The sequence below is a fragment of the Leptidea sinapis genome, chromosome 2 (genome assembly GCF_905404315.1).
Source record: "Leptidea sinapis chromosome 2, ilLepSina1.1, whole genome shotgun sequence".
NCBI lineage: Eukaryota > Metazoa > Arthropoda > Insecta > Lepidoptera > Pieridae > Leptidea > Leptidea sinapis.
The window spans coordinates 3813906-3830713 of record NC_066266.1 but is presented as its reverse complement, the minus strand read 5'-3'; the positions used below and the strand labels follow the sequence as shown (position 1 = coordinate 3830713).

Below are 16808 nucleotides of genomic sequence, written 5' to 3'. Positions count from 1 at the left end.
GATGAAGCCACAACCTGAGAGTTGAACAACACATACCCAGATTTACAAACCATGAGTCACTGGAAGTATTAAATCTGGTAAATGTTATAACCTAGACTTAAGTGTGAAGCATTGTAATTTTTCAGTTGATTTTTTTCTTGTGGATTGTCATAAATGGCCTTTACTTACAATTTGCCTTTATCTTAGTTTTGTTACGTTCTACTATTATTAATATTAAGTTTCCATGATGGACATGGTCACATCCTAATTTGGCCTGTGTGTAAAATTGTGTGCACAAATTACACATCCGAATTTGAATGGTTAACCAAATTATATAAATGAGATTCCTAATGAAAGAGAAATACCTACATAAAGTAATTGATAGATGGCTAATTGTACTTGTAAAATATAAGTGAATAATCCTAAAAAAAATATTAAATAAGATATAGGGAAATAAAAGTACCTAGATTTTTTATTATTTCTAATTAAAAGTTTAAATGGAGTATTAACTGATTCAAGACCATTGACCAAGACCATCTTATATTTCTTCTTTATGAAATTTTGGATCCTGGGAACGCATTACGCATAACATTTACATTTAACTACCAAATATTAATAAATAAATGAAGCGCACGAAAAGAATAAATACGCAAATTACCTGTCCATCGGTCTGTGAGACCTTGGTGGAGAAGGCGGAGCCTCGGTGGGCGGTTCCCGCGACCGACCCGACCGCCACGACCCTGCAAACATTACAATATTATTAGTTCGGTATGCTAATTACCAGTGGGAGGCTCCATTGCACAGGAAGCCGGCTAGATTATGTGTACCACAACGGCGCCTATTTCTGCCGTGAAACAGTCATGTGTTAACATTACTGTGTTTCAGTCTGAAGCGCGCCGTAGCCAGTGAAATTACTGGGCAAATGAGACTTAACACCTTACGTCTCAAGGTGACGAGCGCAATTGTAGTGCCGCTCAGAATTTATGGGTTATTCAAGAATCCTGAGCGGCACTGCATTGTAATGGGCATGGCGTATCAATTATCATCGGCTGATCCTCCTGCTCGTCTCGTCGTTTATTTTGAATCATCAATAATTTTTTTTTGTCCATAAAGCGTTTTTCTTTTAATCGAGTATATTGAAAAAAATATTTAAATATTCTTCTTTTATTGTATGTTGGTTTGAGCTGACGGTATGTTACCAATGCTCTAAATAAACAAAACAAACAAAAAAAAACATTGATATGTCATGCCTATAATGTGTATTGTAAAATATGCCGACTTTATTATATAGAAGTGGGTGAAGTGAAGGTGATTTTTGGAAAAGCGAACAATTACATTACACTACTCTCACATGCACACACACACTTATACACACCCACACATACGCGATAGTACGCGAGTTAATCTAGATGATAAGTAAGATTTTCATGGAAGCATAAATATATTAGGAATACTAATATTTAAAAAAAGTAATAAACTGACCGAGTAACTTATATTGTTATCATTTTAAAAAAAAATAGAACATAGACCACTGGCGTGTATAAATACCACTGGACAGGCTGTTCCATATGTTTGACAGTAAATTTGAAGCGCAACTCGCGAGCGTCCAGAGAACTAATTTTGACGTATAATACAAGTGGCTGCGAGAGAAGCCTATAGTACTCTGAAGTGTTTATACATTTTGAATTATTTATACTTCAAGAATCAACGTAATAAAGTCCCCTTTTTTTATAAATCCATGTTTATTTAGCTGAGGTTGTCATCACTACTTTTAGTAACTACGACGAGGCGACTAAGGGCTTTTTAGAAGTGGGAGAGTCACGCTGCCGTCTTTTGACGTCAGCACAATCGGGCCAGACTCGTCCGGGTTAATTACCACCCTCGCACAGAATACCGGCGTGAAGTAGCGGCCTAGTGCCGCTATATTTCGCATAGGTTAGTGTCGAGGACCGGCGGTCATTCACATTCTTGGTAACTTCAGCCAGCCGTCCATGCCGCCGTTGCACATGAGGAATGACACCCTGGCCCATACGCCAAAAGAGAAAGCCGATCTCTTGTGCACTCTTTTCGCCTCCAACTCGACTCTTGACGACAACGGAAAAACACCGCCGACCATCCCGCGGTGTCAGAGCTCTATGCCTGAAGTACAGTTCAGACAGAAAACTGTTAGGCTAGCTCTGTTTTCGTTGGACGTCAGGAAGTCGAGCGGGCCGGATGGCATTTCTCCAATCGTGCTTAGAACGTGTGCCCCTGAGTTGACGCCGGTGCTAACGCGTTTATTCCGGCACTCTTATTCTTAAGGCGTAGTCCCTGACTCATGGAAGTCAGCCCTTGTCCATCCGATCCAAAAAAAAGGAGACAGTTCGGATCCGGCAAACTACAGGCGTATTGCTATTACCTCCCTGCTCTCCAAAATCATGGAGAGCATAATTAGCCGTTAGCTCTTGGTATACCTTGAGGGTCACCAGTTGATCAACGACCGACAATACGGGTTTCGCCATGGTCGGTCGGCAGGTGATCTTCTGGTATACCTGACACATAGATGGGCTGCGGCTATTGAAAGCAAGGGGGAAGGCCTGGCAGTTAGCCTGGATATAGCGAAGGCCTTTGATCGTGTATGGCACAAGGCGCTCCTCTCCAAACTTCCATCATTTGGGCTTCCCGAGAGCTTGTGCAAGTGGACCTCCAGCTTCCTCACTGGGCGTAGCATACAGGTCGTTGTCGACGGACATTGCTCGAACCCGAAACCCGTGAATGCTGGAGTGCCCCAAGGTTGTGTGCTGTCTCCCACGCTGTTTCTTCTGCATATCAATGATATGTTGGACACCTCCAACATTCATTGCTATGCAGACGACAGCACTGGTGATGCCATATACACAGGCCATGCAGGTCTCTCTCGGGAAATCGTCGACCAGTGCCGGGAGAAACTTGTGTCTTCTATCGAGTCCTCTCTTGAGAAGGTCCCGGAATGGGGAAAATTGAACCTTGTCCAATTGAACCCCCAGAAGACTCAAGTTTGCGCGTTTACTACTAAAAAAACCCCATTTGTCGTATCACCGCTCTTCGACAACACTTCCCTCAAAGCCTCGCCTAGTATCGGAATACTGGGTCTCGAAATCTCGAGCGATTGCCAATTTCGTGGTCATCTGGAAAGCAAAGCCAAATTGGCTTCAAAGAAACTGGGCGTCATTAATAGAGCACGGCAATACTTCAAGCCGGCCCACATACTAGCGCTCTACAAAGCGCAGGTCCGGCCACACATGGAGTATTGGTGTCATCTCTGGTCTGGCGCACCCCAGTATCAGCTCGATCCATTTGACCGCGTGCAACGCAGAGCAGCTCGAATTGTCGGGAACCCAGTACTCTGTGAACGGCTGGATCACTTGGCGTTGCGTAGAGACGTCGCTTCATTGTGTGTCTTCTACCGCATTTATCATCATATATCAACACGGGGAGTGTTCCGAAGAGCTGTTTAACCTGATTCCTGCCGCCGAATTCCACCTTCGCACGACACGCCACAAGTTAGGATATCATCCTCACCATCTGGATGTGTGGCGGTCCTCCACAGTGCGGTTTTCAAGGAGCTTTCTTCCACGTACTACAAAGCTGTGGAATGAGCCTCCTTGTGCGGTGTTTCCGGGACGATACGACATGGGTACCTTCAAAAAAAGCGCGTACACCTTCCTTAAAGGCCGGCAACGCTCCTGTGATTTCTCTGGTATTGCAAGAGATTGTGGGCGGCGGTGATCACTTAACAACAGGTGACCCGTAAGCTCGTTTGTCCTCCTATTCCATAAAAAAGAAAAATAGTACCGCAGACTCTCGCTACATAGCCATCAGCGTTAAAATGGCAAATATCAAACAGGCAGAAAAGCATTTTGACAGCCGCCAGTCCAGTGGTAAATATTAGAGGTCAGTGACATGAACTATATGCAAACACCTTTTATTTTTTGTATCTTTAACTTAATATGAACCAAGACAAAAATGTAGAAAAAATATTGTCGCAACATACCGTTATATGATCCAGTTGGGTGCGATATTGTGAGTGGGGAAGTACGTTTGCTGCTATCCCGACTGCTGTACATCTGGAATAAAAAAAGTGGTTACAATTAAATCTTTTTTATTATAAACGAATACTTCTTGTATAACAAGATTCTGAAACAGTAAGCTTATATTAAGAAAAAGTAACCATTACATCATCAAAACGAGGTTTGTAATGAAAACGGATGATATAATGTTGTACTGAATTTCATTACAACACTCGTTTGGATGGTTTGTTAGGACATTGGGTGTTTTAATGTTGATAATAACCTGTTTTAGAATCTTTAATAGAGAATTGAAAGCATAAGTGTAGATAAAAGCAGAATTAACGCAGTTGAGATGCGATCATTGTGTAGTGTCTGTGGGGTCAGACTGATTGATAGAATTACGAATGCGGTAATACGAGCGCGCTGTGGTCTGAAATAAGAAGGTGTGACAAGGAATGAGAGACGAATGCTGAAATGGTTTGGTCACGTGGAGAATGAGTGAAGAAATAATGACTTATCAAATATATAAGGCAAGTCTGTGTGGGCAAGTCGGTCGCGGGAGTGCCGTAGAACATTCGTCGACCAAATTGGGGACGTTTTGAGAAAAGGAAAGGTCCGAAGCACCCGCAACCGGCGAGCATGTATGAAAAGAGTAATCAATGTAGAGGAAGAGCGTGAGGTTTGTAAGGATAGAAGCAAGTGGCATTATGTTGTCTCTGCCTATCCCGACGGTAAACAGGCGTGTGTATGTGTGTGTGTTGTTATGTGTGTGAGTATGTGTATTTGTGTGTGTGTAAGTAGGTGTGCGTGGGTGTGTTCAATAACATGATCATGAAAGTTCAGTTTATGATCAAATGTGGCAAATATATACATGTCGTTTTGAAGTACCTGATGGTGATCGTGGTCATCAGCCGTCTCCACGGTGGTGGGCAGGTCCAACAGCCGCTGTGAGCGGATACCGTCCCCCGGCCCCATGTGCGACACGTGCGCGAAGTTCGTTGGCGCAGATATCAGCCGCGACCGGCGCTCCGCCCTTACATCAAACAGTACCAGTTCACATTTCAAATAAATATAATTCAGTCAAAATCGCTATTCATCTTAGGTGAAAGACTTATGAATGTTAATTTTTTTGAAGTGAAAACTTCTTTAGCCCCTTTGGGCACTTTTTGGTAGGGGAAAATCTTATGGGCTCGCATCACCAACATGCTCAAGAGTGGCGCACGCGATAAATAAATAATTAAAAAATATATCATGTATACTTAGACACTTATAACAGTATATCTGTAGCTATACAGCTGACGTATTATGCAACATTATTGCTGTGTATATCTTGTAAGTAAAATTGAATAGAGTTAGTGAAAAAATCAATGTGTTTATACTGTGCATTGTTTTGTGTATTGAAAAAACAACTATTAATGGGTCACGAAGGTACAGTGCCAAAATATACCGGGCCACAGCAGAAAAATGTTTGAGAAACACTGACCTAGACGAATATAGTGATTTTAATTAAATTAGATATAATAATCTTACAATCTGTTATGAGCCTCGATTGCCTGGTGCGACTGCTCTCGGACCGAGAACCGCCGCTTGTTGGACCCGTATGTCACCATGTCCACGTTCAACGGGCCCTCTGGAAACAAATAAGCACATATTAACTAATCATTGATGTACCTATACTATCATCATCATCAGCCGGAAGACGTCCACTACTGGACAAAGGCCTCCCCCAAAGATTTCCCCCACGACAATCGGTCCTGCGCTGCCCTCATCCAACGTATTTCGGCGATCTTGACAAGATCGTCGGTCCATCTTGTGGGGGACCTACCATCACTGGGTCTTCCGGTACGTGGTCGCCATACGAAGACTTTACTGGCCCAACGGCCATCTGTCCGTCGAACTACGTGCCTTGCCCACTGCCATAGTCTTAGATAATTTATACGGTTAGATAAAGCCTTTTGCTATTAGACAATCGTGAAAACAGGCCTGGCTTATTACGTAAGTGTGCGTGACAAGCTACGTCTTACACTCGCGATTTCAACGACACGTCAACCTCATTTTTTTTTGACGTTTTCACACAGCCAATCCAGATTTTGCGACAATTTATTAAACTCGAACGCGTATCCCAAAGTGCATACAAATGATACAACTGTTCATTGTTTGTAAGTCAACCTCTTTGTGAAAACAATAACGTGATAATTGCAAAGAGTTTTATGTTATTATGGTGTTAAAAGGGCATTAGGGTCACGTGATATCAATAAAGGTGCTACTCCAGATAGAAATTGAACTCCTATATATTTATTTATTAATTAAGGAAACAAACAAAGTACTTTTACTTTTCTTTGTAAAATTATAATGTATTGATAAGTTTCTAACGATTGTGAACAATTTTTTCTTTTATTATTTTAACTCTGTTGGTATAGACTTAATTTAGCAATTGTACAAACCTCAGATACCTAACTATAGTAAATAAGATGTCAAATCTTATATATAAAATTCTCGTGTCACAATGTTAGTTACCTTTACTCCCCCGAAACTGCTTTACTGATTTTTACCAAATTTTATATGAATTTCAGTAAGTAGGTCTGAGAATCGGCTACTATCTATTTTTCATACCCTTAAGTGATAAGGGTGGTCCACCCTTAACATTTAGGGGGTGGTGGTTTTTATTTTCTTGGACGTAATTTTTTGGTTTTACTTTTTATGATACAAAACTAAAAAATACATACAACCCAAAATTTTCAACCCTCTACGATCATCCCCTATTTTTGTATCGCGATTTTTACATTATTCTGTTCCATCCACAAATCCGCTATAGGGTTGCAAGATGGCAATGGATCAATACTTACAATAATTGTAGTATGATAAATTTGGTAGGTCTGAGAATCAGTTGCATCTAATTTTTACACCCCAATTTTTTTTTTATTACTTTATATGGCGATACAACGTTTGCTGGGTCAGCTAGTAAAATATAAAAAGTAAAATTTTGGATATATCCTCGAATAGGTTTTCTGATAACACAGAAGAATACAGATATACAGACATGACAACAGAACGTTAAGATAAGTAAAAAATAGATTATTTAGAGAATACACAATATTTAAATCAAGAGAAGATAGACATTGACAAGTATGGGTGTGAGACTTGGAAGGACACCATCTCTATTAACTTCAGGTTACTGGCCCGCAAAATTTCCAACGATATTTTTTTGCAACCAATCGACTAACAGATAAAACGCCGCAAATGTATCTGGGTAGGTCACACACTCCGGAGGGATCCCAACCATATACCGAGGCAAATACTAGACTGGAACCCTCAAGCAAAACGCAAACGTGGCCGTCCAAAACAAACCTGGCAGCGGACTGCCAATGAAGAAGCGAAACACATCTGAAAGACCTGGAGTGAAATCAAGAGAGATTCTCAGGACCGAAGAAAGGAAACAGGAACAAAACAGGAACTTAAATGAATGAAGGAAGACAGACATACTAGTGGACATAATAATGAAATGATACAAAGCTTAAGGTTAGGATAATAATTGTTGTTTTAACCAATTGCAATCATATTACTATAGTCAGCCTTTCTATATGGAATTATTTTCCATGATGTACACTTACGCGTAAGCAACGGGCGCAGGTACACGATGTAGGGGGTGGGATCTGCAGAGAAGGGGAACCCGTTACCACCCCCCGCGCCACCCACACTGCACAGCCACCCGCTTTCATCCAGAGGCCGGGCGTTCGCTGAAACGGAAACAGAATATAACAAAAATATTTTATTGTATTATTCAGTAGCTTACATCGCTTGATAATAAAAAATATCGCTATCGATTGACAAGTGGAAACATTAATGTTTAACGGCCGTTCCCAATATTCAGTCTATCTCTTACTTGAGATAAAAATCGTAACTATCGATGACTAAAAATGTCCCAATAAACTTATCGACGGTTGCACACCTTATCCGTACACGCTGTCTGTCAATGGGACGACGTATAGCTTACCAGCGATGGAAGTTTGTATGGAAAGTGCATTTCACGAGTCCCAAAGGCGATAAGAATGACTTATCAGCTATATTGGGACAGTTTCAGATTATTGAGAGTGAAAGGTAGTAATTTACCTCTATCTATAGTATATTGGGAACGGCCGTAACTATGATGACTTTGACACAGCCAACAACTAACTAAAATTTAACAATTTAAATTTATCGACACACTCGTGACTATGGTCATCAATTAAAATTAAGGCCACAGCACTATCGCATTCCTAAACTCTGCATTCAACTCGTGCGTTATCTGTAGTTGGATCTCCTTAAAAAAATATTGAGGTGATAGCTCACGTATATTGATGGTTTGCACCCACTCTCCAGACTCTAGGTCGTAGACATCGACGTGGGACGTTGTGAATATCAGCAGATGTGTGTCGTTCACGGCTGTTGACAAACATTTAATAAAAATATATACTATTACATAATCAATAGATTTAAATACAACACTTTCTAAAGGATTAAAACGTGTGTAATTGTAACTTTGTGATATTTACGTTTGATTCCATTCAACAGCAGTCTCCCTGAAAATGTGCTCTGAAACGGCGGGCACACATGCGTTTCAATCCTTTAAAAAGTGTTTTATTTAAATGTGTTACACACGCGCGTTTACAAAGAAAATACTTATGATCAATAGATATAAACATATAATACCAAATACGACAAATAACTTTCAGCTCATTAATAATAACTAACCAAATATTACGTCACAATAATTTTATCGAAAACTAATTCGGTTTAGTTATAGACCGGATTATATGCTACAAAAAAGCCCAAAATATGCATGCAAATATGCAAGTTAATAACTAAAATCTGTAGACAAATTGTGTCTATGATCGCTTAATAAATTTGGTAAGCGGAAAAGGAGCGTTCTACGTCTACTGAAGTTCCTGGGCAGAATTTTTGATTGCAATATTTAGGCGTACTATGAAAAGCATCGAACAATGGGCGAGATTGAGCGTAAATATGCATAATAATTATAATTTTTTTCTTAAAAATGCAACTACCGCTGAAAAGGTACTAAATATTCAAAAGAATATGCAATATGGATTTGCATATAATCCGGTCTCTAGTTATAACAATATTACGGCCAGACAAGTTCTACACAGTAATATGTATGCAATGTGTAAACGTGTCGTACCTCGATGAAGAAGGAAAAAGTGGAGTTTAAGGAAAAGTCCAAAAAGTTTGGGGATAAGAAAACTTTATCACGTATACATTACATACTGACCGTGGTACAGCGGTTGCGCGGTGTACATAATCTCTGCGTCGCGGGCCCGCATCCCCACTTTGTCCACGTATAGCGCGAGTGCGCCAAACACCAGTAGCCAGTCCGAGCCCACGGCGCGTGCGCACAGAGGCCGAGCGCCTGAGTTAGCCAGGAACACGTTCACGTGGTTCTCGGGGTGTACCAGCGCTGGAATAGTATAACATTATACAAGTGTGCTAAGTTTCATCTATCATTCTACACGGGGCTGTGGGTTGCAGTAATCGTAAATCAGCCGAGTGTGTGAGTGAGCAAGTTGCTCACGAGTTTAATACGCACTTTCTCAACACACTTGTAAAAAATGTATTGCGTAAATCGTCCAAATAAAAAATGAAAATTATGGAAAATGTTGCGCAAGTTCTTTTTTGCACACTCCAAATGTAGGGTGATTCATTACACATGGAGCTATATATAATTTTAGTTATAAACAATTAATAAGAAATTATTGTGAATTATAAATAATTTAATAATAATAGTGTTTTTGGACTTAATTAGGGACACATTAATTTATTCCAGAAGTGTGAATGGATTTAGAGCGGCAAAAACCCTCTTAGTTGTTACAAAACAAACTGTATTACCCGGTTAAATTGAAAATGCTATGTTTACTCTCAACTTTATAGGGATAATCCTACTATGCCCTAGTGTGTAATAATATTATTATGCACATGTGTGTTATAGTTCGGTTTAGGCCCTACGTAGTAAGGCTCACTTTACAAGCAAGTGTGTTGAAAATAAATTTAGTAAATTTTGATATTTAATTAGATTGCAAGGGAATGCACAGCTACTACTCATACATGAAGATTTCATATAATTGGGTTTTTGAAAAAAAAAAATGATTTGTTTTATGTATTTTAAAACTTTATTATTAATAATATTGATATTTAATGCAAAAAAATTCAAAAAAAAATTTTTTCAATTAATTATAAACAATTAAAAATTGATGAAATTTAAATAAAAATCACGTGACTATAAACGCGCCATGATTGGTCACCATAGTTGTGACGTCATAATGTTATAGCTATTTAATAACAGTACAGCGTTTACGGCTATTACACGTGTCTAGACAATAATATTAAAAATTTATTGCTAAAATACGAGTTGTTAGTTGGTTTCGATTAGCTATGTGTGATAAAGGATTTATTAAGGCAAAGTCTGATAATATTCCTGATGTTGATATATTTATGATCGCCGATTTTTTAAAAAATGACGTTCGGTTTAATTCTGCTGAAGTTCGAGGTGCCAAGGCATCAAGGTAAGTTTGTTAAAAAATAATATAATAAATGAAAATATTTAATTATTTATTCTCCATTACATTAAATATAATTATTTATTTCATAAATTGCAGAGCATCGCGTGAGAGTTACGGCGACAAAGCTATAGGTTATGTTCAACTAAGTCGTAAAAATAATATTTGTATTGTGAAAGGTCGGGTATGTCCAGAACACCGAGTTCGGAGTAAAGCTTATTCAGTTACTTTAATTATTAATGAAAAGTCAAAAAAAAATCGATTTTGTTTGGGGATTATCACGGTGCATTGCTTGAAACCATTTATTTCGACGTTTGTCATCTTGGGGAACATTTAAAAACATTTTATCAGGAGTTGCCTTTGTAGTATTCTTACATAATGGTACAAAACAAGAACGATAACTTTTGAGGTTCGACATTTTTAATATAAATTTAAATATTTAATAATGACAACAAAATTAAATAGATCAAAACACTGTATTTATTATTTTTCTATCAACTGCAATGAGTGAAAACTAACATTATGACGTCACACGCGCTCGGGTTTGTTCGGGAGATGTCGGCGTGTCTTCGGTACTGGATTCAAAAAATTTTTTTTATTTTGAAATAACTTTTGAATTATTGCGAAAAAAAAAAATAGTTTTGTTATAAAACTAATATATAATCTTTCCATTTATCACAAAAAAAATTTTTTTTCAAAAACCCAATTTAAGGACGCAGTAAAGCAACGTTGTATTGTTGCGATTCCGAGAAGTTTTTTTAAACATTTTTCGAGCAAATGGGAAAGTGGCTTAACCGATGGGAAGAGAAAAACAGCCCCTGTACAGTAGCAGAAGGCCGGCAAATGGCACGACAAGATGGGGATACGAAATATAAGGTTGTGGATTTCAGAATTTTCATTTCTACGTAATGTCCCGGCGATGAAGATCACATGCTGGTATTCTACCGTGTAAATACGTATATACGTATTTACACGGTAGAAGCGCAGAAAGATGTCGTCATGCCAATCGGAAGTGACATGATCGTTATGATTCGAACCTTTTGACAGTAGACAACGAAGACCGTTGTCTAGGGTCATTTGACCCTAGACGATGATGATCTAAATGTTGTGAGTTTTCTTGCATATAAATTCCGATAAGATATGTCTTTTATGAATTTGACGTGGGTTTCACCTCTACACGAGGCATCCTCAGGATATGTTGACTCGCCAAATTGCCACGAGACTGAAATGAATGAGCCGGAAACCGTTCTTTTATAGACTAGTCGCATGAATTGGTCAGTTGTTGTGACGTATCTCTTCCGGAAGACATACGTAACAATGGTGAAGAGACCTTTGTTCATTCAACAATGTAAACATATTATTTCATATTTTATTTATTTTTTTAGTGTAAAAGCATTTCGGTTAAATGTTTAAGCGAAATTCTTTTTCACGGCGATGGAAGAAGATGAACCCAGAAGTTGTTAGTAAGTGTAGCGGACTCACAGATAGCGCCAGGTCTGTCGACGTCGGCTCGCAGCGTGTGCGACACGAGACTGCCTCGGTAGCCCAGGATCAGGCGTCCCTTGAGCAGCTGCACGCTCAGCACGGGCGCTGTCGCACGCAGCTCTGCCACGCGGTATCTTCGCGCAGCCGTGCGGGTAATCTCGTACACCAGCACAACCCACAAGTTCTGGATACAAATATTACAATCATAAAAAGGCCCATGGCCCAATGTAGGTCAAGGAAATGACACTTATGAATGTCCAGTTTTCTTTTCTTTTTACATTCACCGCCACTTCGCAAAAGGTTGAGCTTGAGGTTCGTTTCATGAAAAGAAGAGGCAATAAAGTCGTTGCCAGTCTTATAAAACAACATGTACAATTTTATCGTTTTACAAATAATTTCAAAGTGACGCAACAAAAATACTGAAACGTCAAATACTTAAAAGTAATGCTTTACACGAGTAAGTCAAAAAGTAAATATAAATTAATCCGTAAAAACTAAAGTTATTGAGTACATATATCTAATAGTCTCGATTGTATGATAATGATAATACAAATTTAAACAAATCTTATTTCTTACTTTTATTGGAATATTGGTAAATTTAAACTAAACATACATTAAAAACTGGTAAACTTAATTTAATTCAAACGAGTACCTATCGCTTTAATACTAAAGTTGCGACCATGTGTTAATTTTTTTTACACAGTAGACGTTCGATAACTGTAAACGACGACACATCACTACATTGAAGGCGGGGGAGATGCTGCCGCACTTTACCCGAGTGCATTCAACTCACGCGCTAACTGTAGAATATATTTGATCAAAGCCTTTTAATGAGCAACGTCCTGTCTTTTGAGACGAAACTTCTACCTATCGCCTTGCGAAATTTCTCTATTTGTTCCGCTGTAATGTAAACCATATCTCACCTGTCGTTTGCACACAACTGCTATCCCGTGCGCGGTGTTACTGAGCTCCCCGACCGCTACATCCACGGCCCCCTTGGCGTCACCTAGCTTGACACTCTCCACCTCCGGACACTCTAGGGCTCGGATCGGCACCAGTCGCACGTATCTGCCGCGACCAGCTATCACAACTAGAATAAATAATAATTATCGAATAAGGAAATTGTAACATATAGTGTATATTCAATTGAAGAATTAACAAGTAAAAACAATCTTAATTCTAATTATTTTAGTCACTTTTAATTTTATATTATAATCTTATATATAAAATTCCCGTTTCCCGGTGTTTGTTATCAAATTTCTCCGAAACAACTTAACCAATTTGTTTGAAATTTTGTGTGTATATCGGGTAGGTCTGAGAACGACCAACATCTAATCAACAACCTTAATGATAAGGGTCACACAGCCCTAAATATTTTTTTTATTTTTTAGTCATTTTTATTTTATTAGGATTCAACATTAAAAAAATACATCAACTTCAAATTTTGCCCTGTCTACGATTAACACCTATTTTTGTATGGCGATTATTATAATATTCCGTTCCTTCCACAAATCCGCTATAGGGTTGCAAGATGGCAATCAAATACAATAATTGCTATATAATATCTTCGGTAGGTCTGAGAATAGATTGCATATATTTTTTATACCCCATAAATTTTAAATATTGATTTTTTTTTACTACCTTATATGGCAATACAACGTTTGCTGGGTCAACCAGTATTTTAATATAATTTGCAATACATACAAAAAGTAGATCCCGAATATTTGTAACCGCTTCTTTCAGAAATAAATAAAAGAAATTTTATTATTACATAATAATATAAAAAAAGCAAACCCATTAACTTCTTTATCATAACATGCCACTAGACCGCGAAACAAAGATTTTTACATCGATTATTCAATCGTCATGAAAACTGGTATAGGTATGTAATAAAAATATTGTTTTAGTACTATGCAATTTCGCTACAAGTTGTCACCAATGGCGATACAAATGCATCCAAAAATTATTACCTGTAAAATAAATCTCAGTGACACAGCAATCTTTGATATACTAGAAAATTTTTTAAACATAATAAATTGCCACCCCCAACTAAACAGATACGCATCGTACGCACGTACAGAAACGCATCAGTCACGTACCCAGAAGATGTTCTGCGGGCACGTAGTGTAAACGGGCGACGGGCGCATGCGCTCTGCGCGGCACTATCTCCCCGCGCTCGAGGTCGAGTAACGCGAGCCCGAAGTCTCCGCCCACACACACGCGACTTCGCTCCACCACGCACGCACACTGCACGCTGCGCACGCCAGCCCACGACGACGAGTCAACCAACGCAGCGGCACTGTACACCTGCAGATTACATTACATTTATGAGAATAAGAAACGAGACGAGCAATATTATTCTTTTCTGAGCGGATCTACAAGTGCGCTCGTCACCTCAAGACATAAGTTGTCAAGTTTCCTTTACCCAGTATTTTCACTAGCTACGGCGCCCTTCAGACTGAAACACTGTAATGGCAGAAATAAATAAATAGCTTCCTGTGCAAAGAAGCCTCCCACTGGCATTTATCTGTATAATGTAGTATAAACTCACACATTTATCCGGCAGGTTGTTCCGCTTGAGTATCCGGTGCAACTCACTGAGCGCAACAACCCACTTCGTCTTCTCCGACTCGGACTCGGCTAACATGAGCGTGTGGAAACGTTTGCCCCCCTCCAATTGAGACGTCGATATCTGAAACGGGTGTGACACATTTGATATTTGTATGCAAGGACAGACTCACTTGCTACAATAGAAACAACATTGCACGTCATTATTCCTATCACTGGTACCGTAGATATTTTTTCATGACAGTAAAAGCGCATTCGCACTACGTCCGATCTGTATCCATAACACAATCCGACATAGTCGCAGAACTATTTCTATAGTAGACTGCTACGGTTGACAGAAGGATATCGGATGACGGAAGCCGGATCTAGTACGCAAACTAGCACTCTAAAGGACGAGACTAGTCGGATGTTCAGCTGATGGTAATTGTTACGCCCTGCACATTACAATGCAGTACCCGCTCAGGATTCATTAATAATAATAAAATAACCCAAAAATTCTAAGCAGTACTACAGAGACATAAAATCTTAAGTCTTATTTGCCCAGTAATCTCACTAGTTACGGCGCCCTTCAAACCGAAACACAATAATGCTTACACGTTACTGCTTCACGGCACAAAAAGACGCCATTGTGATACCCATAATCTAGCCGGCATCCTGTGCAAAGGAGCCTACCACTGGTAAACTGTCTACTTTTAATCTAACGATTTTACTTGTACATACTTTGGAAGCATTTGAGAGATGAAAAAACGGCGCAAAAAACTCTCCCAGGATACATTTTTTGCGATCTTTTTAATAAAATATACAATATTGCACTGTCAGTATAAAGTAATCATAATCTTGTCCCAGGCTGTCCGATCGCTTAGATATTCAGGAGTAGTAGAATTTACGACAGAGCTATTTTTAACCGACTTCCAAAAGGAGGATGTTATCAATTCGATCGGTATTTTTTTTAATGTATGTTTACCGATTACTCTGAGATTTATGAACCGATTTACGTAATTCTTGGCACTGACTTAAAACCTATCAATAGGTAGCACATATAAATAATAATATTTTATTAATATTAAAGGTAAAGGTTTGCATAAGAGGTGTATTAAGTTAAATTTTTAGTTATTTGATACTTTTCAGTTTTTGAAGTCGATTTTTTTTAAACGTAGTTTATTTTTTATTAAATAAAACATTTGAATTTATTTATGGATAATGCCTGAACAGTGGCTGGGATTTTTTTATAAAAGTGTATACATTTACGCTTAAAGCTATTAGGTATCTTATGAAGTCTACTAGAATTAGTTACAAGCAATCTTTTATTTCTAGAGTTATAATAATGAAAATCACTATTTAGACATATACCAAATGTTTTGAGTTTTCTTGAGTGTGATTTTTGAAACTTAAAAAATGAATAATAAAAATAGTGGATACTACACGAAACTCACTCTAAATATACAAGGTATGTCTCGTTTGCTCGCATGTATGACGTCGGAATCCTTCACTGACGTCACGCTGAACTCGGGGTCCCGCATGTCTAGCACCTGGCTCACACAGACGGACGGCAGTGCGTTTCTATCTTGTGATATGTCATACAGGAACAGTTTGAAGTCGCACACGACCACGAATTGCCGCATCCAACCTTTCTTAACACCGCCGGGTTTTGGTACCTGCGAATATACATACATATCATCATACGTTGACAGACTTCTAAACTCTATATGGTATTGGCATACTTATTGAAAGATGAACTAGGCCCCTTTTATGATTTAATGACGCTTTACGGTTTATCTAGCATGGTGACCCGGCAAACGTTGTTTTCCCGTATCTATGAAGAACCCCGCGCCTGCTCATTGTAGGAAATATCATATTATGTTATGAAATGTCAATGACTGAATATTTGTAGTGCGAATATAGAGGTAGCTATAGGCCAATAAAATATAGATTCCGGACGAGTAATCATCTTACAATATAAATAATATTTCGATCGATTCAGTAGTATTCGCAGAATAACCGGGTCTCCATTTATTAGTATAGATCCAAAATACAACGGTTTTCTCGAGAGAGCCGGATATGTTTAAGATTTTCGGTGAAAGAATACACCTGCCAAGAAACACCTGGAAGAAAGCACTGAGACAGCGTGGTTGACTACAAAAAAAACAGGGTTTGGATCCCGCTTTAATGGAAAATATGCGCGCAATAAACGTCTAGTTGT

The 16808-nt window shown here is 38.8% G+C and overlaps 1 protein-coding gene across 1 annotated transcript in view; it reads right to left on the bottom strand.

Annotated features, from left to right (window-relative positions):
- LOC126975477 (serine/threonine-protein kinase Genghis Khan) overlaps window positions 1-16808 on the bottom strand; it is an 88658-nt gene that overhangs the window by 8617 nt on the left and 63233 nt on the right. The window contains exons 33-44 of the mRNA XM_050823398.1: window positions 16042-16263; window positions 14592-14732; window positions 14140-14347; window positions 12964-13130; window positions 12038-12224; window positions 9274-9459; window positions 8337-8429; window positions 7619-7744; window positions 5538-5637; window positions 4896-5040; window positions 3992-4064; window positions 638-719 (exon numbers count right to left, since the gene is read on the bottom strand). Of these exons, the coding sequence (XP_050679355.1) occupies window positions 638-719; window positions 3992-4064; window positions 4896-5040; window positions 5538-5637; window positions 7619-7744; window positions 8337-8429; window positions 9274-9459; window positions 12038-12224; window positions 12964-13130; window positions 14140-14347; window positions 14592-14732; window positions 16042-16263 (1730 nt within the window). The remainder of the gene's footprint in view (window positions 1-637; window positions 720-3991; window positions 4065-4895; window positions 5041-5537; window positions 5638-7618; window positions 7745-8336; window positions 8430-9273; window positions 9460-12037; window positions 12225-12963; window positions 13131-14139; window positions 14348-14591; window positions 14733-16041; window positions 16264-16808) is intronic.